At 32.6% G+C, this 25,709-nt stretch overlaps 1 protein-coding gene across 11 annotated transcripts in view; it reads right to left on the reverse strand.

Annotated features, from left to right (window-relative positions):
- The window catches only part of LOC100114823 (basement membrane-specific heparan sulfate proteoglycan core protein), a 162,425-nt gene that overhangs the window by 82,098 nt on the left and 54,618 nt on the right, over positions 1-25,709 (reverse strand). For 4 of the 11 annotated variants that reach the window (XM_031922420.2, XM_031922419.2, XM_031922425.1 and 1 more), the window contains 5 exons: positions 24,531-24,644; positions 18,689-18,796; positions 13,184-13,300; positions 12,831-12,995; positions 60-167 (listed from right to left, as the gene is read on the reverse strand). The exons of 1 other annotated variant lie outside the window; for it this stretch is intronic. In XM_031922420.2, the coding sequence (XP_031778280.1) occupies positions 60-167; positions 12,831-12,995; positions 13,184-13,300; positions 18,689-18,796; positions 24,531-24,644 (612 nt within the window). The remainder of the gene's footprint in view (positions 1-59; positions 168-12,830; positions 12,996-13,183; positions 13,301-18,688; positions 18,797-24,530; positions 24,645-25,709) is intronic. 6 more of the 11 variants (XM_031922424.2, XM_031922423.2, XM_032601456.1 and 3 more) reach the window with 3 other exon arrangements.

Here is a 25,709-nt window from a genome sequence, read left to right on the forward strand (position 1 = left end):
AAAATCAATTATGAATAAATAATGCAACTTGCTAAGGAATTATTAAAATTTAGTCATACTGCAATTTTGCTCATCGCTGTTATCTAAACAATCTTTGTTTCCATCACAGAAAAAGTCTTTGCTAATACAAACTCCATTTTCACACGGCTTTCCTCCAGGTCCGCATTCTGTAAAATATTTGTAAAATAATTAAGCGTATGAAGTATTTGAAATACAGTTACGTTAAGCTATTAGAAAATGTTTGATACCATTATTTGATTTGATTCTTTTTCGTAGTCATGAGAGAAAGATTTTTATAAACGATAAAAAGACTGCAATAACCAACCATGCACGCAATATTGTGCATATGTGCATTTATATAAATAAATAAAAAACAATAATTGAATTTGATATAAGTACAAGTAAAATCGTGTTTAAAATGTTTAATAGAAATATAGTTGTATAGATTATAGATGTACTTCTATAGATCATAGATAGCATTCATTATGTGAATCATGCAGTTATAAATCTTAATTATATTTACATAATAGTTACATAATAGTTACAGAATACGTTATAGAAAGAATATTTGGAGTCCTCTGGACACTAAAACTAAGTTCAAACATTCTGCGTATTAAGAAGTCATCATAATACTTCTTTGTCAATAAAATCTCTGTAACGATTGCAATCTTCCACAAGACTTCCGTATTCTAATTTCCTTAGTAGAAGATTAACGGGCTTCAGATACGTTGAATTATTAAATATTAAACAAAAACTCCAATAAATACCATGTACTATTTGAAGTTGCAGCTTATATTTTCAAAAATTTTCTTAGTTACCAACTGCAACACTAGCGCGACGACAGAGCCTCCTCTTTTGGATCAGAAGGAAGCGAGTACAATTCCTGGCCAAGGAAGAGTTTTTTGTATTAAATATATTTAAATTTGTTAAGTTCTAAGCGTGCGAACAAAATTGTAAAATATTTTTAAAATATCTAAAAGATCGATATGTCCGCGTAAGGTAATATATAAATAAAATAATATAAATAACATACATTAAATAAATAAACAGATGAACGAACAAAAATTTTTTTCATTCGTGAGAATAAAAAAGAAATAATTTTTAGTTGAAAAAACTTTGTTGAAATTACTTGGTTGAGAGAATGAAAAATATATTGGTCGTCACAAAGTGACAGAGGCAGTTTTACCACAGACTTGGTTTAAGTGACCAATATTTTTTAACTAGTCCACTTGGTAAAACTTACTAATAAAATAGTTAGTACGAATTTTATTAAGGAATGTGATTATCTCAACCAAGTACTTAGTTACCATAACCAACCATTTTTTCCGTGTACTTTCTGTATGAATATCAAGTTGTTTCACTAATTATTACCTCAGAGAAAAACCGAAAACTAAAAATAATTTCGTTAGTACTATATACATAGTTGGCATGGTGAGTACTTTCGCCCCTAGGGAAAAAACACTTTCGCCTCAGATATATGTATATGTGTACAACAGAGGAGCCAACGACTCGACAGGACGCTCAAGTAACGGCACGTGCATCATAAGGCGTCGTACGCAGATGGCGGAACCCTGTTATAAATGATAACGTTAGCCTGCGGCGCCCTCGACTCCCACTCGTGCTCAATCATCATCCTCGCTTGAAAAGACAACTAGTTGTGTAATGTACTATTGTTTGTTCAGCTATTTGTTCATTTAATTTTTGTTATATTATTTTATTTATTATATTAAGTTCCTTATATACGTTTCCTTATATTTTTCACAATTATATTCGCACGCTTACAAGTTAACAAATTTAAATATATATTTAATTTAAAAAACTCTTCCCCAGCCAGGATTCGAAGCTATATAAGCTACAACTTGCATTAACCAAAAAACTTGGTAAATTTACCAAAAATGTTAGTAAACCATTATAAAAACGTCCATTCGTCCGACTTCGAAGGCAATTTTGACAAATCAATTGGTTCTAATAATAATAAACCTTTGTGACTGTCACCAAGTTATAGAGTTGCTCGAGCAACATATACTCGTTGTTGATGCTACCAATTAATTTATAAAATGTGTGTCTCCGATAAAAGTTGATTAACATTGTTGGCTTAGTTACTACAACGAAGCCGGGGCAGTCTATATGCCGGAAGAATGAGGTCAGGCGAGGGTGGCATTCCTGTCCAAACCAGGTAAGACACACAGTCGCAAGGGACTTCAGGCCAATCAGCATGACCTCGTTTTTACTCAAAACTCTGGAAAGGCATGTTGACAGATATATTAAAGAGTTATCACTGGTAGAAGCGCCGCTGCACAGTAAGCAGCATGCCTACCAGACAGGGAAGTCGGTGAACACAGCGCTGGTGGACGCGGTTTACTTCATTCAAAAGGGCATGAAAAACAGGGGTTTGGTATTGGTGGCTTTCCTAGACATCAAGGGGGCTTTCAATTACACGATCGGCGAGGCGGTTTCGGCAGGCATGGAGGAGCACGCAGTACCAGCAACTGTCGCTAGGTGGATCAGCTTTATGTTGAGAATCAGGACGATAGTGGCAACCTGGGGAACGTACTCTAGCAAAGGAGTGGTGAGGAAGAGATGCCCACATGGAGGGGTGCTGTCACCGACACTATGGTGCCTGGTGGTGGACAGCCTGCTCCGTATCCTGAACAAGGCGGACATAAACGCACAGGCATATGCAGACGACATCGTCATCCTGATTAGGAGAGACGACAAGGACGTGCTAGCAGGCCTAATGCAATTCGCACTGGATCTGGTGGAGATATGGTCTAATCAAGTAAAACTGGGGGTTAACCCCAACAAAGTCAGTATACTGAGAAAACTACATATTAAAATTTACTACTTATGCAGGAAAAATTACTATATTATATAGTAACGGGCGGTCATACTTGCTTTATATTAAATTTTACTATCTCAGATAGTAATTTTTATACTGAAATGAAACTAAAAAAACTTAACCAAAGTAAAAAGGTTAGGCGCGTTTGAGATTTTGCGTATCATCATGAATGACAATAATTATTTTTACTGTGAAATTACAAATTAAAAAACAACTGAAATCAATGAAAACAAGTCAAGTTTACAATCATATTATTTTATTTATAATACGACTAACAAAAAATCATTATGTTTAATTAACTGTGAAATTACAAATTAAAAAACAACTGAAATCAATGAAAACAAGTCAAGTTTACAATCATATTATTTTATTTATAATACGACTAACAAAAAATTATTATGTTTAATTAAGGGCTCAGTCAAATGATTAGTAATTTAAACTTAAGTAATATATTTATCAATTACAAACAACTCTCAAGATACTTGTTATGTAACTTTGCCATGCCACTTACATTTTGTTCATGGTGTTGTCTAATTGTAACTATCCGCATATTTCATTTGTGTACATAAACTTATAAAATTGTTATTTCAATAAAATTAAATATTTTAAATGTAAAAGTATGTACCATGAACAAAATACCAATCATTTGACTGAGCCCTTAATTAAACAATGATTTTTTGTTAGTCGTATTATAAATAAAATAATATGATTGTAAACTTGACTTGTTTTCATTGATCTCAGTTGTTTTTTAATTTGTATTTTCACAGTAAAAATAATTATTGTCATTCATGATGATACGCAAAACCTCAAACGCGCCTAACCTTTTTACTTTGGTTGTTTTTTTTTAGAGATTTCATATCTTTTTAAGAGAACTTATTGAAGTATGTACCTTAAATTTGTTCTGAAAATAAAATATGTGATGATGGGGTTCGGGTAGTGCACACTGAAATTTGTATTACAAGAATATCGATATCTCTCGTGGATGGTATCCAGGTGCATGGGGTCGCCGATGACAGGGTCTTGTTGATGCGCTTCATAGCTTTTGATGTCTAAAATCAGTTTTTACACTTAGACAATGAAAGCTATGGAACGTACAGCCTCGATCGCGTCATTGTCGACCGCATGTACCTGGACAGTAAATATAACTGATTTGAACATTTTTGCACCAAGAAGTACAGTGCGCAATGACTACATTATCGGTCACCCTAGACCGCATTCATGGCCGATATTGACACGTGAATACAAAAATCTACGGCGTGCAATATTTATCGACAGCCTCGTCATCGAAGACCCTTGGCACCTAGACATCGAGCATGACCGGCTACCGTGAAACGATATTTGCATGTATGCACAAAAAGTCACGAAATCAACTTCCTGGGCCCCGTCATCAGTGACCCCGAATACTCAGAAAGTTTGTGCAGCGACAGTGCGGCAGCTGATCAAAAAAATAACATTAAATTCAAGCGGACAATGTAAACACATTTACTCTGCGCAACTTATAGAAATCTGTGGGAAAGCAATACCCTACTGTATTCGCAAATTAAGGCGCCGCAAGAGGGTGCTGTCGTCGGCTCTGAAAGTTATACCTTATCACGTAATCTTTAGAGGCAGGTTTGAACATGATTTTACTAGTTTAAAGATATAGAAGTTAAGAACTAAAATATTATGTAGCGTAATGGTTTATATAGTAGACATTTTTTAATTAATGTCCTATATTAATGGGGGTACGAGATCTTTTGAAAACGGAAGCAGAATTGTTAATTCTAATCACATATTATTATTTGGACATTGTGGAATCAAGCAAAATCCACAATCTGACAAATATTTTGAAACAGTAATAAATGTAAACACATTGTAGGAGTACTGTTAATTTTAAATAGGTTCATATGTATATATATTTATATATATATATATATATATATATATATATATATATATATATATATATATATATATATATACACATACCTTTTCGAAGACTAATATATGAATAATAAATATTGATTTAATATTTATGATTAGGAACACAAAAGATTCTATAGAAATATTAGGATGTACTGATTTACGCCAACAGTGGGGTCAGATCAAAGAAATGACTGTATCATTGCGAGGTTATGATCACTTGTTTTGGTATAACTTTCAGAGCTTCCGAATATATCCGCCAGGTGTGCCACTTTTGCCTTAACTTGCGAATTACTTATATAAATCTGTGGGAAAGCGATACCCAACTGTATTACTTATAGAAATCTGTGGGAAAGCGATACCCTACTGTATTACACATATTAGCTTGTGCGGCCAACTTCACGGTCCTACCACTTTTAGGCAAGAAAGTCAACTTCACGGTCCTACCACACTGGAGAAAAAAGTAGAGATACTGTTTTGAGAATTCGTGATATATAAACTCATTTATTATTAAACGAAACGGCTTTTTAACAAATATTTTCATTGTAAACCATAGTTTAGCTTAGAAAACATACTGATAAGCCAAAAAAACTCACGAACAGTAACGATAAGCATTCTTTTCTGTATCATGAAAAATCCGAACACCAATATAGAAGTAAATAGTGTCACAGGCGCCGCGGCTTCGTCTGCTTCTTAAACTTGCCTTCGCGGAGCTACCGCGCTACTTGATATTTTTAAATTTAATTTTTTTCTTTGCTGGTCAATTTTACGCGCTTATTCGATTATTATTATTATTATAATTATTATTGATATTAAAATGTTATAAAGTGAAAGAAATAAATGAAAGAAAGAAATTTTTTCGCGGTGACGGCAATTGAACCTGGACCTCAGCCATGGGAGTCGAGCGCGTTGACCACTTACCCAAACAATACTGTTATGTACCGAATTTCAAATCCGATATATTAATCACATTTACTCATGAGTTAATATTAATAATTTACCAACATTAATAAACAATAGCAGCGAATGATATTTTATCACTTAATAATACCAGATAAACAAAAGATTATAGATTTTGGACTCTGATTACTGCTTAAATCAACTTTATAACCTCAAATTCTGGCACACGGAGAAATTCTTAAAATAATTTTTACTATATAATGTAGTAATTTCTAATAAACATGTAACAATTTTTAATATAAGTCTAACAACTATTACTATGAATATAATAAAAATCGTCATGGAGCAAGTATGACCTGCGGTCACTATATAATATAGTAATTTTTCCTACATATTTAGTAAATTTTAATATATAGTTTTCTCAGTGTATCATGCTGTGTACGAACAGCTGAATCACTGCGTGATTTTCAAATACGACTTTACAAGGCATAAAAGTAGCATAGTTTAGAAATGCCGCCAAGGGTAGCACAACTCACGCATTTCCCGCAAAGACTAGCACAACTCGTGACTTTATATTACTTAAAATGTGAGTATTTTACATTTTTATTGGGTTATTGAGTTGGTTAAGTTCATGAAAACCTTGGACAAAGACAGACAAACCTCAGAGTTTTGAAAATTTTCGGAAATTTCTAAAAAAAATTCTTGTAAAAAATTATTGTATTTGTGAAAGCAATTTTAAATTCGGTAAAAAGTTGTAATTGTGAATATTTAAAATGTTCATTAGGGATAGTTTTGCAAAAATCGGGAAATTTTTATAGAAAATCGTTGTTGAAAGTTTGAGTTGTGCTAGTTTTCGCAGCAAATGCGCGAGTTGTGCTAAGTCTAGCGTGCGTCAAATGAAGTGTGCTACTTATGACGGGAAATTTGAACAGTGCTACTCTTCGTAGGGAGCGACGATATAAGCATTGGCAATGAAAAATAAGTAATTCTGATTTTCTTCAGAATTTTTTACGCGCATTTTATGCCTTGTAAAGTCGTATTTGAAAATCACGCAGTACTGCCACTAGAAAATTTGAGAAAATAAAATCTCGTTTGAAATAGGTCCTTATCGGAGAGGTGGCCGGGATAGGGCGTTTTCGGAGCAGCGGCCAAGATAGGTCCTTATTTGAGAGGCGTCCGGAATAAGGCGAATTCAAAGCGGCAGCCGGGATAGGTCCTTGTCGGAGCGGTGCCCGAGATAGGTCCTTCTGCCTGGGAGCCGTCGATACGATCTTACATGAATCAGAATTATTTTAATTTTTCAGTAAGCTAACTGTTATACAATATGATTGCATATGTCCTTACATGAATACACGTGTTTATATATCTTCATATCGTCGCTCCTAACGATAAGTAGTACATTTCAGATTTCCCCCAAAGACTAGTACATTTCATTTTTGCCGCGAAGACTAGTTCATTTCAGATCTTTCCACATGAAAATATCCAACTGTTTTGAAGAAAAGCAAATAGTTATTTTGATTAAAACTAATAAAATTGCAATATTTTTAAAGTTGCCAAATAATTTTTCAAAAATTTCAAAATTTAAAAAGTTGTGAGATTTAATATTGATTTTTTTTTTAATTAAAGTTTTTAATAAAAATTTTTTTAATTTCGATTAATTTTTGAAAAATTATTTGGCAACTTTAAAAATATTGCAATTTTATTAGTTTTAACCAAAATAACTATGTATTTTTCTTCAAAACAGTTGGATATTTTCATTTGGAAAGATCTGAAATGTACTAGTCTTCGCGGCAAAAATGAAATGTACTAGTCTTCTTAACAAATCTGAACTATACTACTTTTTGTTAGGAGCGACGATATGTAATCAAGTTACAGATCATACACTGAGAAAAATGATATAATAAAAATTAAAATAACTTGAATAGAAATTGCTATAATCTTAAGTAATAACGGGACATACTTGCACATAAAAATTAGTAACTGAGAAAACTATATATTAAAATTTATTGAGAGAATTAACTTCATTGAGAGAAAGGGTCTTGAGTTCTGAAAAGAGCATCTTGAGTAGAATTTGAGAACTGATGACCTCTTTACCTTATGATATTCAAATAATACCAACAGATTTTTACGAGTGGGATAATCACCGAGTGCGGAATCGATCTTAGTTAAATTCCCTCAGTTCCGACTCGATATACTACTAATGCGATATACTTATTAAGTGAGGAAAACTACGGTCTTGTTACTCCATTGATTGTCGGCAAACATTTACGAACTCAGGTTTTAATTTAATATTTCCTCAATTTAATAGAACAAATTTTTAAAATACATAAATATTGATTGATCAACAAAGTTAGCTGTCATCATAAAATAGCTACCAACACGGCAAACTTAGCTTCGTTTTTAATCGGCTTTTTGTAATCGTCGTATAAATTTTCTATCGTGCTTGAATTTAAGTCAATTAGTTATATGTTAATACAATGCATCAAAAAAGTTGAAAACGCATATACTTCTAATTTCATACATGCAAGCAAATAAAAACTGTCAATCTTTTTTTACAAATATCATGTAATCGATACTATATTGAAAAATTCTATCAATCTGAGAAATTGTTAATAAAAGAAAAGGCTTTTTCGTACAATTTAACATGAACTGTTTACTCTATCTCGAATCTTCGGGTGGATTAAAAGGGTTCTCCTTACGTAATTGTCGGTCATGTAGAAATAATTTTACCATTAAAAAAAAATGAATCATAATTTAATTTATAAAAGAAAATAAATTACTTAAAAGTTCAGTGTAATAAATTGTATTACACATACCTTAATATGTGCCTATGCTATGAACATATGCAACCGTGTCAAAAATGTTATGCATAATAATTGAACTAGTTTTGCATATTGTAATTTCATTAAAGTTATATAACGATGTTATATTATGTACGATTCAATTTAAGCTTAGAGACTTTTTTACGTGAATTATATATGAAATTTGCTTTATCTTGAATCTTCGGGTGGATTAAAAGGGTTCTCCTTACGTAATCGTCGGACATGTAGAAACCAATATTTCCAGTTGTGAATTTTTAACTCTGAAGATAAATAAATTTATGGTACGCAGTTCTTATGAGGAAATATCGACACAATTCTTTTCATAAGATATGCTGTTTGATTTTAAAAATGTGAGTTTTTTAAAAAAAATTCTTTTACATAATAACAATCTACTAATTCAGTTCCAAAGCCCTGGTAACTGATTTCAACATTTTTTACAAGAAAACTTAAAAAACTACTAGTAAAAAGTTTCTTTCAGGTGAAAGCAAAACAGTCGGACAAGAGTAAAAAATAGTATCGACCGTACATGACTGATTAAACTGACAAATTGATGAACCTCAGACAAGTAATTTCTAATTACTCTGATCGTAGATGTATCAACAATGAATGTGTAGGTCCCACTTTTCGAGACAATAAAGTGGCTACACAATTAAGTCGTAAATAAAGTTCTATATGCAACACGGAACTAAAGTAAATCATTCCCTCGGGTGATTACACGGAAAAAAATGGTTAGTTGTGATAACCAAGTACTTGGTTGGGATAACCAAATTGCTTGGGAAAATACGCACCAACTATTTCGTTGGTATCATTAACCAAGTGCACTTAGTTAAGAAAAATTGGTAACCATAACCAACTTTATGGTTGTATTTTGTGTAGTCGCGAGGCGACAAACACTATTTAATCTTGGTTATCTTAATCAACATATTGGTTTGTAGTACAAACAAAATATATCGACAATGATGATTAATTTGTCAGTACAACCAAGATAATTATTGGTTCAAGAAATAATTTAGTTCTGATTACTGAAAAAAATAGTCAAGTTTGTTTCCAGAATGATGAAGAAAAAAATTTGTTTCTGTTTTTTTTTACTTTTTTTTTATTTATTATTTATTGTTTATTCATTTATTATTAATTATTGTTATTTATTTATACATGCAGATTAATTTATAGACCCGTTTCAAGTGTGCTATTATTTTTTACATTTAATTTACATATTTACAATTATATAATACAATTAATATATCTGAAAAAAATTTCTTCCTCACTGGGGATCGAACTGGGGTCCTTCAAGTCCAAAGGTGGAGACTCTGTCGTCGTGCTAGCGATGCTGTTGGTAAATAAGAAAATTTTTGAAAATATAAACTGCAACTCGGATTTCAACTTTATAGGTTACTAACCAATTTACTTGGTAAGGACAACAATTTTTCTGGTACATCACTGTTTTCATAGTGGGTCAACCAACATTTTTGTTGTAATTACCAAGATATTAGTGGAAATTCGAGTTGCAGCTTATATTTTCAAAAATTTCTTATTTACCAACAGCATCGCTAGCACGACGACAGAGTCTCCGCCTTTGGACTTAAAGGACCCGAGTTCGATCCCCAGTGAGGTAGAAATATTTTTCAGCTATATCAATTGTATTATAAAATTGTAAACATGTAAATTAAATGTAAAAAATAAGAGCACACTTGTAAACGGGTCTATAAATTAATCTGCATGTATAAATAAATAACAATAATTAATAATAAATGAATAAACAATAAATAATAAATTTAAAAAAGTAAAAAAAAACAGAAACAAATTTTTTTCTTCATCATTCTGGAAACAAACTTATTAAACAGACTATTTTTTTCAGTAATCAGAACTAAATTATTTCTTGAACCAATAATTATCTTGTTTGTACTGACAAATTAATCATCATTATCGATATATTTTGTTTGTACTACAAACCAATATGTTGATTAAGATAACCAAGATTAAATAGTGTTTGTCGCCTCGCGACTACATAAAATATCACCATACAGTTGGTTATGGTTACCAATTTATCTTAACTAAGTCCACTTGGTTAATGATACCAACAAAATAGTTGGTGCGTATTTTCCCAAGCAATTTGGTTATCCCAACCAAGTACTCGGTTATCACAACTAACCATTTTTTTCCGTGCACGCTTACAACTTAACAAATTAAAATATATTTAATAAAAAATACTCTTCCCTGGCAAGGAATCGAACTCCCTTCTTTCTGATCCAAAAGCGGAGACTGTCGTCACCCTACCGTTGCAGTTGGTAATTAAGAAAATTTTTGAAAATATAAGCTGCAACTTGAATTGACCAAAAAACTTGGTAAATTTACCAAAAATGTTAGTAAACCATTATAAAAATTCCATTTGTCCAACTTCAAGGCTTCGAGTTGATTACCATTGTTGGCTTAGTTACTATGACAAAGCCGGAGTAGGCAGATTTACGAAACAGTTGGTTGTAACAACCATTTCGCAGTTCACCAAGTTCAACTTGGTTACCTTTACCAACCATTTTTTCCGTGTAATGAAAAAAACTCTTCGACCAGGAATCGAACTTGCTTCCTTCTGATCCGAAAGCTGAGACTGTCGTCGTGCTAGCGTCGCAGTTGCTAACTAAGAAAATTTATGAAAATATAAGCTGCAACTTACATTGACCAAAAAACTTGGTACATTACATGCATGATCTTGGTAGAATGCGATGCATTTATCTGCAATGGTCATCGTTCGAGTTATTGTATACAGTTTTATATATTTTAACATAATGACTAATCCAGAATTCCTATGCAAATCAAGTTCTAAAGCACAATCATATTTAGTAATGAGAGTAGTATCAAATTAGAACTGTTTACTACTCCGATTAGGATAAACATTGGGTTTAACCTCAAAAACGCTACACTGAAAAAAAACTTAGCCATTTTAACTGAAATCGCACCAGTAATCCGTCATTGTACGAAGACTCGCCAAAATTACCGTAGAGTTCAGTAGTTTTAAAGAATCAGTTCGGTCGTCTTTGTTGGTGTCCCGCGTAAGCGAGCAATTTTACGAGTCGCGACTCGCCAAAACTACCAGTAGCACACCGTTGTTCTTACTGAACAGTCGTTACGGTGACAGAACGGTTAAAACTACCGGACTTTACAGCAGCAATGACTGTGTTTTTTTCAGTGTATACACTATAGCTTATTATTGTACTTAGTCACATCTGCAAAAATCATACGAAGTTACTTTTGGAGGTCACGTGACCGGATGATCACTTAAAAGAGAAGAAATGGACACTCTGAACGAAAAGTAATATATCAAGCTGAATTTCAACCCGCAATATTTTACTAATAAACTAATATTTATAGAATGAGTCTTTTTCTTCAAGAAAGATTAGGTGAATAGCTTTTAACTAGATAGCGAGAAAACAGATATAGGTGCAACAATAATAATATAAATGCATTTAGAAAATGTTCGTTAAGGTTAGACAGGCAAGTTTCAAAGTACATAAGGGCCACGATCCGAGCCGTCACCGTGTCGTATACTTCGTATACTTTTATTTGCCAACGCAGCTCTATCCCCCCTTGATAAGTTAATGCTTTACATGAGCACTTGAAGAAGAAATAATGAATCATAATTTAATTTATAAAAAAAAAATAAATTACTTAAAAATTCAGTGTAATACATTGTGTTGCACATACCTTAATATGTGCCTATATACTATTACTATGAAGTTTTACAATAAATGCAACAGTGTAAAAAATGTTATGCATAATAATTGAACTAGTTTTGCATATTGTAATTTCATTAAAGTTATATAACGATGTTATATTATGTAGGATTCAATTTAAGCTTAGACACTTTTTTACGTGAATTATATACGAAATTTATGTCTACAATTAATTAAAATTATAAAAAAGCTCAACAGAGTGAAATATATAAAAAAAAGGATTCCACTTGATCTACAAAGTGGTGTTCATTTTTGCACTACACAAAGTAATAAATTTGTTTAATTACTTTTTATTTATAGCAAGATAAACATATAAGAATAAAATGTGCGTATATAATAAAATATTAAATGTTGAAAGTTAAATGATAGAACAGAATCTAGAAGTAAAGACTGAGAATATAATATATACACTGCTAGTTTTGGAATTTACAGCGTCTGAGATTAGACATATACATGTTAATACATGCAAGTCAAGATAGTAAAATCGACGTTATTATTTTTCAATAATAGAGATTTCATGCTATTAGTTCGAGCAGAATAGTATAATTTATGCATACGTGTAAGTACTAAAGTTTAAATATAATCTTGTTAATCATTAAGAAAGTATTTTGAAAAAGAAAAACAAACGAAGTTATGCCATACTAGTTCTTAACGGCGTTTCGAGTTTTATAGATCCGTTTGAAAATCCATCGTAACAATCTTCATCACTCCTATCAGGACAGTCTGGGTGTCCATCGCATCTGTAGATGCGCTCTATACATTTGTTTCCACTCACACATTTGAATTGGATTGGCGTACAGTTTTTTGCTAATCAAAAATGTAGAATTAAACTAGATGAATTAAAAAAATTACATTCATAAAAGGTTCCACTCTAATACATATTCCAACAATTAGTTTGACAATTAGTACTGACATTAATGAAAGAGAATTAAAGTATTGAGAGTCATATCGAAATTTCTAAACGTAAATATTAATTTGCATGAATAAGTATGTACCACATTCAAGCTCATCTTCTGCCCCCAAACAGTGGTCTATTCCATCACATACTAATTTCTTAGGTATACAAGAACCATCACCGCAAGTAAACTCCGTAGAAGGACAAGGGGCAATGTCTAAGAATTAAAAAGTATAAGGTAAATTAGCAGATAAAAATATATTAAAAAATTCTTAAATCATTTATACTATAGAAACTGCTTTTAAAACAAAGATGATTTCACGCTTTCCTTACGAAACAAATTTTCAGTTAACTCTATAGCCTGGCATGCATATTTTCTCCATACTTTTTGCAGAACTTTCCTATAGACTTGCAACATTTCTACAGCTTTTCCTTCAGCGCTTATGTAGACTTTTCACGTCTGCTGAAGCGGACTTAAGTTTTGGATACGAAAGTAAATATCATAGTATAGCGTTTACTGTTACTGCTGCATGCTGTTTACTTGTAAAATGCGAATGTAGAATGGTTATTAGGGCTCTAGTAGTATGTACATTGCAATACATGTGATCTAAATGGCACTTTATTACACCGCGCATAGTTAGTTAGCAGCGATACCACAGCGCCGTAAAAATGCCGACTTAGGTTACAAGTATCGCATACTATTTTACAGCACCAACCTGCCCTAAGTCCTATCACGTTTATCTTTGACATGGTGGACTTGGGGCAAGCAGATGCTATAAAATTTTATTTGATTAAATATGTAGGCGAACACATTGAAAACACCTTAAGGGGATGGGAGCTGAAAACACTGTTTTTCTGTTCCATATATAACTTTTTAAATAAAGCTTTCAATAAAAACCAAGACCAGAGCGCCATAGTGTTGAGTTTAGTGAATCATTCTGTCGAAAAAAAATACCAATCGGACTTTTGGTTTTTGTAAAAGTTGTGTAATACAAGCGGGTGTTTACGCGTGTTCATGCGATTACAGCACCAACCTCAAATACCAATTTCACTTATTAACTTTTTTTAATTTGAAACTTCATCAAGATAATGAGCAGAGCGCCATAGGTTTGAGATAAGTGAATCATTCTACCGATAAAAAATGTCAATACGGCTTTTAGTTTTTTTGGCATTTGAAATACTAAATACCCCGTGGCGAATTTGCGAAGCTATAGTTCCCACCTCCCCTTAAGGCTGTGATGTGTAACTCAATGCCGCTGATTACGGGCTTCTGGATGCTGCCCAAAAACGCGCAACGTTGTACATGTCTACGCACGCACTGTATTCGGGAGTTCAAGCTCCGTTAGAGGGCGCTGATACGAGCGCTAAGAGTTATACCGAAGTCACATGATATGCAGTAGGAAATTTAATCTTCTAAGAAAAAATATAAAAATTTTGCTAAACTTGATAGAAAATTATTTTTTTGTTTTTTTTATTAGATTCTAGACAAAATATTACACACAAATATAATATTGTTTCATTTTACTATTGTATACCCTGTGAAATAAAAAATTAGTATTTACCGGAATACTGAAGGGGTAAATGACAATGTGCAAGACGGTTCTCAAGATTAGTATATATGTGTATAGGTAAACGTGGCGGTGCGTTTTTTCCCGGCTGATGTGAAACGGACGCACTGATGAGTTGTCGAGACCTAAAACCGCGCACAATAAACCCTATGTGCACCAAAATTTAGTAGTAAAAAAATTATTACCTAATATACTGTATTCGGGAGAGGTAAGTAAACAGATGTACACACAAGAATGGTTTTAGAGGTACTGATTTTATTCGCTCTTCGTTTATGTGGCTTAAGGGGGTGTCGTCCCAAAAAACACTGTTTTTCTATTACATAAAACTTTTTGAATAAAGTTTGCAAATGAAAAACCGAATCTGTTGGGCCGTAGTGTTAAGTTTAATGAATCGTTCTATCGAAAGAAAATTTTGATCGATCTTTTTGTTTTTCTAAAATCTTGGAAATGCGAACAGATGTTTACGCGTACTTCGTCGTACTCATGCGATTGCAGCGCCAATCTTAAAATCTAATTTTACATAAAACTTTTTAAATAAAGCTTGCAAATGAAAAACCGAGTCTGTAGCGCCATAGTGTTAAGTTTAATGAATTATTCTACCGAAAGAAAAATTCGATCGGAAAAATCGACAGAAAGCTGTTTTTCTAGAAGTTTGGAAATACAAAATCCCGTAGGCCGTGGTGCATTTACGAAGCTTTTGGAACGACATCCCTTAAGAGTTCTCCACTCCTCGAGTGACCCACCACCTAGCGGGGAAAACTTTTTTTGTTTATTATAATTAATTAACTAACCTTATCACCGGAAATCGAGTTTCAGCACTTGCAATAAGTATTAAGGAATGTTTAAAAAAAAATTAAGCAATTAAAATTAAATAATAGCGACGTATTTCGTCGGAAAAAGTCAAATTGTAGTTAGCAAAATGGCCACTGCTTCTTAAAATTTGTCCGACAAAATAAAATGTTAATTTAAACTTTTATCTAAGAAACTTAATTTTGTTATATTCTTTGATACCTACTACACGTGCTGAAATTCCCTAATACCCACTTTTTGACCGTTAAGCCTATTTAAGTAATTAATGATTATTGAGGTGTAACGTGTGGGCGCTGGTAAAAATTCAAACTTCCAGCATAAAGGTGGAGCACTTTTAAAATAGGGTTTGTTTACGGTATACTCTCAGCAGTACCGAGCTCAACCGCTAGGTGTGCCACTTTTGCTTCAACGCCCAGATGTGCATTGTTCTTCGAAGAATTTCAGCGATTTCGGGCTGCTGAGTGCTGGAGTCTGATACTCGTGACTCCGCTGCATGAAAATCTAGGGGGCACTGGATGCCCGTCAATCGTGCAGGTTATGCCCTGAGGTGTTTTTAGTGCATTTATGCAGTTTACCTCATGAAATAAAAGTAAAGACTTTTACTAACTATAACAACATGAAAATCCAATGCTTATGATCATGATTAACTGGCCAATGTAGTATAAATTGTAATCGCTATGTGACTGTATAGTCCATACTGCATTTGTACTTGTACATTTTACTCGGTGAGTTCAAGTTAAAACAAGAAAAACAAAAATAAATAATTGAGTAACTCATTAAAAATTTAGTGATCCAAACATAACGTCATTTGGAACGCGCAAACAAACGTGGGTAAGGGTAAAAATTTTGAAGAATAAAAATTATAAAGGGTGAATATTAGAATTTTAAAATTTATAAACTGAGGCTTTAAATGAAAAAATTTATAAAATAAAAATGTTGAATCGAAATATTGTGAAAGGGATATTTTTAGTAACTTCAAAATTTAATTTTTCAAAATTCTACATTTCAAATATTTTAGGACTTAAAATTTTATTGTTCGTTATAAATCAATTCGTAAATTCTCCTTCCAAATCTTTATTTTTCAAAATTTACATAATTTTAATATTTAATTTTAGAATTAATTGAAAAAATGTATGTATGTTCCCTATTATAGGGAAGATGCACCCAATGTGGAACTACTTAGCGAATTTTACTATAACTTTTCCTCTTTTCCACTTTTCCTCAAGGAAATTCCACGTTATAAACAATACTTTTTTGGCTATTGTAAGCGTTTGAAAGTCTTACATTGAAATATCAAACAATCCGCATGACCTACTCACAATCTCATGCTAAAACACGCCCGGCTGAAAATAACCATGCGAAAATTGTATGAGTACTCATATAAGACTTATATTATACTCTCAATCGAATCCTCATATGAAAATCATATAAATGCCATATGATATATCGCGAACTCTCATAAAAATAAAGAATTATACTACATGCTCTTCCGTTATCTGAACGTGGACTCGTGGAGATTTTAACCCAGAATCTCAAGATTATGAAGTAAGCCTTTTACTACCGAGTCATCGTGACCTTTTATGTCGATTACTTTAGTATAGTAATTATAGCTTACACGTTCTTGTATGTTTTATTTATTATTACTCAATTACAATCAGTGTGTCTCAATAATAGTACATTATAGCACAGCCTACCTAAGCCCGATGTCACACTTATCCGTGTCATAAGCAGTCCTATTTTGCACCGTGACTTTAGAGCACGAGCGTAGTAAGTGTGATTAACTCGGTGCAAAAAAGGATTACTTAGGTCACGAATAGGCGTGACTAAAAGGCGGACTTAGGTTACAGTGTGCTATAATAATGAATAAAGCATACAAAGATGTGTTTGTTAAAAAACGATTATTTCATTCTACTAAATTTTTATTTCATATTAATATTAATATTTTATTTAATTCTACTAAAGTGATCGAATTGGGTGGTAACAACTGGGGAGTCCGGATTTTTTCAATGCAATATTTATGTAAAAATAATTTTCTCGATATATCTTAACAAATTAAGAGTCCAGAGAGAGAGAGAGAGAGAGAGAGAGAGAGAGAAAGCAATTTAAATAAGTATCAGGATAGCGTTATAGGGTATGTAGCATGATATGTATGCATATTTTTATGAGAGTTCGCAATATAGTATATGAAAATAGTATATAGGAATTCGGTCAAGAGTATCATATGACCCTCATATGGGCACTTTTACGATTCTCATTTAAGTACTCATACGATTTTCATACGATTACTTTCAGCCGGGCGATCCATACTGGAGATAAATGCTTTGTTTCAACAAAATCAAACGTGTGATTACGCCTTGTTGTTCTTCGATCGAACGATGCAGGATAAAGGGCTAACTCCAGACTTTTTCGAAAGTTCAAAGTTCAAACTATTCTTCTATGAAGGTAAAATTCATTGAACTTGCCTAATATTGATTTTCCAAAGAAGTGAAAATTATCTTTTAGCAGCTTTAAAAATGAGAAAAACAATACTTTCCAATCAACTTTGTTCCTCTCGCTCGAGTAACACGGCCTTGAATCCGACTTTTAAAACGTTAAAAACTACGGACCTACCTACAGAAGCTGGCAACTAATGGCATTCCACGCTAGTTAATGTGCATCTCCCCTATTTATTTTTCTCCCTCTGATAATATTATTCATAAATAATAATTTATACTACATAACTTAAAAATCACACATTTAAATTGAGTTTTAGATTCTCGTAGTATGAAATACGTTTCTCGACTGATGCGTAAGGTGATTTTCACCTCATTTGACTTTTCTTACTCGCTACGCTGGTGTGAAAAACGTCGCATGAGGCAAATAATCACCTTCCACACCCGTATCGAAATGTACTATACACGTGCCATTAGTTATTCTTCATGGCACTCCCTACGGTAGGGTGCTTATACACGCCGTGCTGTAAAGTATGACTTATGCCATTAGTATCGTAATGCATTATTATACTATTATAATAAAGCTGCAGACATTCTGTAAAGATAATACTGCAAAAAGTATAATGTAGAAAATATGCATGTCATTCTGCAACTGCGATTGCAGACTCTTTCATAAGGGTAAAGATTTCCTTGAATTAATATTCCAGCAAAGTCAAACAAAATTATTTATCGTGAAAAAATGATTCATTTAAGAATTACTACATAAATCACTACTTTCGGTGATAATATAATTACCACAATCTCTTTCATCAGAACCATCTCTGCAGTCTTGAATTCCATTGCATAAAGAACTATAGGAAACACAGTTTCCATCTTCGCAATAGAAATCGTCAGGTCTGCAATCTATTTCATGTAAGAAATAAATGTTAATGAATTTTGATGAAATATTATTTGAGAAAAAAATTCACGTATGAAACATTTCAAGTTAATCAAATCGTTTAATAGCAACCAACGCATTCACATTTAACTCTATCTCACCTTTCCCCCTCTCGCATATCCGCATATATATATGTAAGTGTGTGTGCGTGTGTGTGTGCCCCTCTCCTAGCGTTGATAAATTTTACATCACCAAAGATATTTTTTATATCATTCTTCAAAATGATTACTTAAAAATATATTTATTTATATGCACGAAAGCAATTTAAATTTTAATCTTTTTTTCTTGCAACGCGTGCTCTGTCAATTCTGCTTCTTTAATTTGAAGTACGTAACAGATAATCATTACATAGTTGTGCAACGTAACAGATACGCTAACACTTACATTTTTTTTAAAAATACTATTTTATTTCTAACCACTTGGAAATGCATCCCTTTTTGTTTTTAATTCGGGCGTCCAAGCAAAATTGGCACACCTAGCGGTAGAATTTAGAAGCACTGAGAGTTATACCAAAACAATCATCAATGTAGGTACCTTAACCTCTTTCACAAATAAAAAGCAACTTTTCAATTTCAATTAAATGCATCAATTTCCCATTTACTTACCGATTTAGAAGTAAAAAAACACCTACAATGTGTTTGCACTGCCCAGAATTTCCTGCCTGACAACTACAATGAGCGTTCAGGGTCTTACTGTTACCATTATTAGTGGTGATTTGAATATTCATTTCATGTAAGTATTCATCCACTTGCACATTTTGAACATTTGAAGTACTACAAAGCCCACATAATAGAATATGATTAGAATTTAAGATTCTGCAACCTTCCTCAAATGATCTACTTCCCCCATTGATATATTTCATTAACTCAAAAATTTCAACAATTGCACTGGTCATTGCGAAATAACTAACGAATTGCAACTAAATAAAGAAAATGATAAATAGAAACGTGACGTGACTTTGGTATAACTCTCAGCTGCGACACCAGAGCCATCTCACGGGGCTTGGACGCCCAAATTATACTTAATTATTTTTACTCGCAGTACACTCCGAGGGGCACTAAGGGGAAGAATCTTAAAAAAAGTGATGACCAGATGTTTTGAAGTCATTAATAAGGCAATTTGATTGGTTAAGAAACAAATATTCGGTCTGAATACGATTCTAAGAAAATTGAGCGCATGAAGCGCGCGCTAGATTCAGTTAGTAAACTTTAAATATTCTGGTCCGCCAGCCATGAGACTTTTCGGCAGTGTTAACTGGATTGCGCACAAAATTATTTACAACCCAGTAAGCTCTGCGAAAAAAATGTCATGACGGGTGGACCAGGATATATAGAAGGATTTTGTCCCTCGAGTGTACATCAAGCTTCCTCAAGAACTATGCGAAAATCGGATCCTTTATTATCAGAGATCTTAAAGGGTTCCCAAAGTCAATTAAAAATTCAAATTTCTCGCTACAAAATGGCAGACTGAAAAACCATTAATTTACTGATAACAATTAATAAAAAAAATTACGAAAAACCAAGATGTAGTTGCTTTCCGTTATGTAATGACCGATCATTTTCCGAAGTTTCAAGTTATTTCAACAAAATGTCGTCGAGAAAACCTTGAAAAATGCAATTTTTTAAATATTTTTCAAAGTTTGGACTTTGGGACCTCCTTAAAAGTTCTTATAGCTAGCTAGCTAGCTTTATATCTTCTAAATTAAAAGACAAACATTAATTTTAGAAGACTTTACACATATCTACGTTGATTCGAGGAGGTGTGCGTGTGTGTCTAATGTGTGCACTGAGAAAAATGATCTAATAAAAGTTATTATAAGTTCAGGAAAAATTACTATAATACATAGTGACGGCGGGATATACTTGTATTATATTAAATTTTACTATATGTAACGTAGTAATTTTTGAGGCTCATGAAATATTTTGAAAATTTTTATTTTAACCCCTTTTACCCTTTCTTAGTCGCGTATTTATACCCTGGTAGAAATTTCCCCAACCAAAATGGCCAATACACCAATTATTCGCCAATTTTTTACACCAATATGCTTGGCGAAAGTTTAGCCAACAAAAGAGCAACGGTTGGCGAATTCTATATTAATGTTATATTATTTATATCCCGATTGTAGCTTATGTCAGCAATATAGTTTTCGGTGCTTAGATGCGAATACCGACATTGTCAATGACGATGTCTGGGATGTTTACTTGGCCGTTTTTTGTGCGTAAATGTAAATATCGGTTTGAAATAGTTTCTATAGGTGTATATGGGGAATTCTACGAGGAAAATGCCATTTTCTCATTGCAGAAGCGGAAAAAGACAAAGTGCCTTGTAACACTGTTTTATAGGCCCCTAAAGTTTGTCGAAAAATAGCCATTATTCAATGGCATGTACCTAATGCATAAGGGCACAAACAGAAAATGTATTAGGGTAGAATGAACGAACGGGAAAAGAGCTTCAATAAAAAAAAAAAAATGCGTTAAAAATGCTTGATTTTGTCAAAATTTATGCACAATTGAAAATGCGGAAAAATCATGAAAAAAGATGCAAATTTCTCGGCTTTTTTTTAGATTTAAGCTCTTTTCCCGTTCTTTCATTCAAGAAATGTCCTACCTAATAATATGGCACATATATAAACATTCTTTTATGTTTCTTACATTATACCTGAATATATTTAATAGTTTAATTCATTTTTTAAACAATTTAGGAAAAATATAAATAAAAAATTGAATTTTTCATTTTTTGACAATTTAAGGTGTATCCGTCCCCTTAATCAAAATTATTAAGAAAACGTAATCTCAGAAGTATATTTTGAAATCCTCCATATTCGTTGGGCAATAAATGCTGAAATCCGTGGCGAAATACGGGGTCTTATTGGGAAACCGATACTTAAAAGGGGGAAAGCTTTTTGAATTTCGCCAAGTGATGGCAAATAAATGGGGAACGTTTCTACCAGGGTGTATTAGAATAAATTAATGAAGAAATTAATTTTTTTTTCGGCGGTGACGGGAATCGAACCAGAATTTCCGGGATGGCAGTTAAATGACCACTTACCTAAACAAAACTGTTATGTACCAAATTTCAGATCTGACATATTCAGCACCCTCACTTATGGGTTAACATTAATAATAATAGAACAAAAATTAATAAATATTAGCAGCAAAAAGTAAATAATGGTTCGTTAATATTATATACACGTAAAATAATTGAGTTTAAGAAACATCGATTACCATAAATTAGGTTTAGGAAGACATATAACCTCAAACTGGGACGCAGGAAAGAATTCCTGTATAGTATAAATAGAGACAACCATTTTTACTATGTTACATATTAAATTTTACTGAAGCCAAATCCATACTATGTACTATAGTAATTTTTTTCACAAATTCGTAAGAATTTTTACTATGTACATAATAAAAATTACTAACATATAGTAAAAATCTTCAGAATGCAAGTATATCCCGCCATTACTAGAAATCATCGTAATTTTTTCTGAACTTATAGCAACTTTTATTACATAATTTTTCTCAGTGCGTGTGCGTGTGCATATAAGCTTCAAAAATAAGGTAAACAAATTTTTCCTCTCATTTGATTGAGTAAAAAAGTTCTATATCATTCTACTGATAGTAGAATCAAAAATAAGAGGTGTACAAAATCCACGTATGAATAGTTTGATCTACATAGGATAAAAATGGCTTTGAAAGTTAATTAAAATGAACATTATGCATAATGCCCTACCCTGGTAGAAAATAAACGAGACCTGCTGGCTAAGACATTGAGTAATCGATTATTTCATATAAAAGAATTTCAACTCAAACATGCCTGATTTCAGGCTGAAAACAGACTCATAGCTCTTTGCCCGTATCTGCCGATACATATAAGAAACGTGATCGACCGAGATTATAAACATATGTTAAAGTTACTGCTGGTAAAAAGAAAAGTCTTACGAAATATTAACACTTCCGTCTAAGTTAAGTACTAGACGCGAAAAGAAACTTGTAGGCGACGCAGCTCGGCATGGAAAGTTAAGCTGCAGTTCCCGTCGCACACGTTTACTCCCGACCGGCGCATGAGTACTAGAAAATCGCGCAAAATAATTAGGTTAACCACGTATTAACCAGTTCTTAAGTAGAAAACGTCACCAGGTGTCGAGATTCTTCGCTAATTTCTTATCCATAATCTAAAAAGCTTTTTATTATACTGTGTAATAATAAGAATTTACTTAAATTACAGGCCCATAGTAAACTACAATAAACACTAAAAACATTTGAGGTATATGTTTTTATTGATGCAAATAAAAGAAAGATGTAAATGCCCCTGAAAATATCCTCGAAGAAAAAACTTCTTCTTATCATTTCAATATTCATAAGTTTAGTTCAAATACAGTTGTAGAATTTGAATATTAATTGATTAAGACATCTTATTTCGTTAAATCATAATTATATTAATTCTTATTAAATTAGATAATAGTTTAAAATTATTTACAGAAATTGTACGTATTACTCTCCATGTTGATCAAAATAATAGTATATTGTGCAACTAGGGGGGAAAATTGGATTTTTCTAGCGAGGGTAATGTTTTAAGCACGAGTGGGAGTTGAGGGTGCCGTAGACGCCCGAGACGGACACGAGTGATCAAAACATCACCCGAGTCTGAAAAAGCCACTCCCCCCTTGTTGCACACCGTACTTTTTATGATAAGTGCAGGAATAGGCCACTTATCATGCATATGCAAGGAATAGGAAATTCGAGGACTTTTCAAAGTAAAACAATAGTATACTGAAAATTTTTAAAATTTTTAAAATTCTTATATAGACACACACATTCATCGGATAGGCTGTAGGGTGAGGAAACAATTCTCCCTTGGGAGAAAAAAGTTTTTTCCTCCCAAGGGAGTAGTTTTTTTCCTGCTGCTGAGAAAAACTCGATTTTCCATTCATTCTACATGCATGGAAAGTGGCCTTTTCAGTGCACGTATCATGAAAAATTATTTAATAAAGTGTATTGGTTTGAAATTGTTTTTTCAATTATTTAATAAGAAAATACGTTTTTGTAATTTATTTAAAACTGAGTTTTTTAGGCCCTTGCTTTTCCCCATATTTATTATTTAATGCAATAAACATTGCAAATTGATAATGCAGGGTTTATGTCACACGGGCTATAAAATAGTATATATCGTGATATACTATAACGATGTTTGGACTAATCCTAAAATTATTCAATAAATACTTAAGAACTGGTTAACATTTCTACCAGAGTAATGAAAAATCTTTATAGGAAAGATATTATGCCAAAATCTCAGCGATTGCAAACTGCAGTAAAATTAGTTTAAATGCGTCCTTATACGATTCTTTTAGCGATTTAAAGGTACGATTTAAACTTTTATGATTGCAGATAATATTTTAAAAGAAAAATTCGCTCATACTTTAAATTAAAAAAATCTCAACTGACTAGAGTTTTTACAATTTTTTTTTATCATATGAAGTTTTGGCATAGGGCCTAATCTGATTTTTCAGTAAAGCACCGTAAAAGACTTAAATGTTTTCGTCAGTCTCGTAGTCACGAAAAAAAATGACTTTGAAATGATATTTTACCTTGATGTCAAACTGATGTGTATTAATATCAAGATTAAAATATTCACCATAGCTTCGAAAATTCAGTTTTATGATTATTTGTGATAAATGCCAAGATAAAAAAGTATATTTACCACATGAATCTTCATCATCGCCGTTTCTGCAGTCAGCATATCCATTGCATCTTTTATCAATACTGATGCAAATGCCTTCCAAACATCGATACTCATCACTACTGCAAGTCGTTACTATAAACAAGAGAATAACATATAGTAAAAATCTGTAAAATTCTGCTAGTAGCGTACAAAAAATTTGTTATATTGAAGTTAAGTTGAAATCTCATCTGGCTCTTTCTATTCCTCTTGTTTCGCAACTCTCCTCCATTCCCAAGGTAGTACTACCAAAAGTGATTTAACATTCAGATTTTTCAGGCTTTATTATAAAATATTATACGATATGCGTGTCTCCAGTGACATTTTCTGGCATGGCGTAAGCGCTACGCTCGGGGGTTTGACTTGCCGTACCAGAAAATACTATTTGTAAATAATCGCAGTTAATAGAATTGCTTACAAGAACCCCCCCCCCCCCTCCTAACCCGACCTCATCGATTTTAATAAATTTTTTATATATTGTAGTATTCAAAAAATAAGGGTCACGTATTTTTTTTATGTGCCGACATCCACTTTAAAGGGGTGAAAACCACCTCCAAATTTAACTGATTTTTCATGATTTTCATGCGCTTTATTACTTTAAGGAGTAGTTTGCAGTATTTGGGAATAGTTGCAAAAAAAATTCTAAAACACGTCAACTAAAATATTTAATAAAGTATACGAAACGCTTTTCTTTATTTTTTTGAGCTCATATCGTCGCTCCCTACGAAGACTAGCACAGTTCAAATTTTCGAACGAAAATTAGAACAACCCACGATTTGCCGCGAAGAGTAGCACAGTTTAGAAATGCCGCCAAGGGTAGCATAACTCACGCATTTCCCGCGAAGACTAGCACAACTCGTGACTTAAAATGTGAGTATTTTACATTTTTACTGGGTTATTGAATTGGTTAAGTTCATGAAAACTTTGGACAAAGACAGACAAACCTCAAAGTTATGAAAATTTTCGGAAATTTCTAAAAAAAGTGAATAATTTAAAAAAATTCTTGTAAAAATTATTATATTTGTGAAAACAATTTTAAATTCGGTAAAAAGTTGTAAATTGTGAATATTTAAAAATGTTCATTAGGGACAGTTTCGCAAAAAATGGAGAAACTGGTTGTTTAAAGTTTGAGTTGTGCTAGTTTCCGCGGCAAATGGGCGC

This window comes from Nasonia vitripennis (genome assembly GCF_009193385.2).
Source record: "Nasonia vitripennis strain AsymCx chromosome 1 unlocalized genomic scaffold, Nvit_psr_1.1 chr1_random0015, whole genome shotgun sequence".
Classification (NCBI taxonomy): domain Eukaryota; kingdom Metazoa; phylum Arthropoda; class Insecta; order Hymenoptera; family Pteromalidae; genus Nasonia; species Nasonia vitripennis.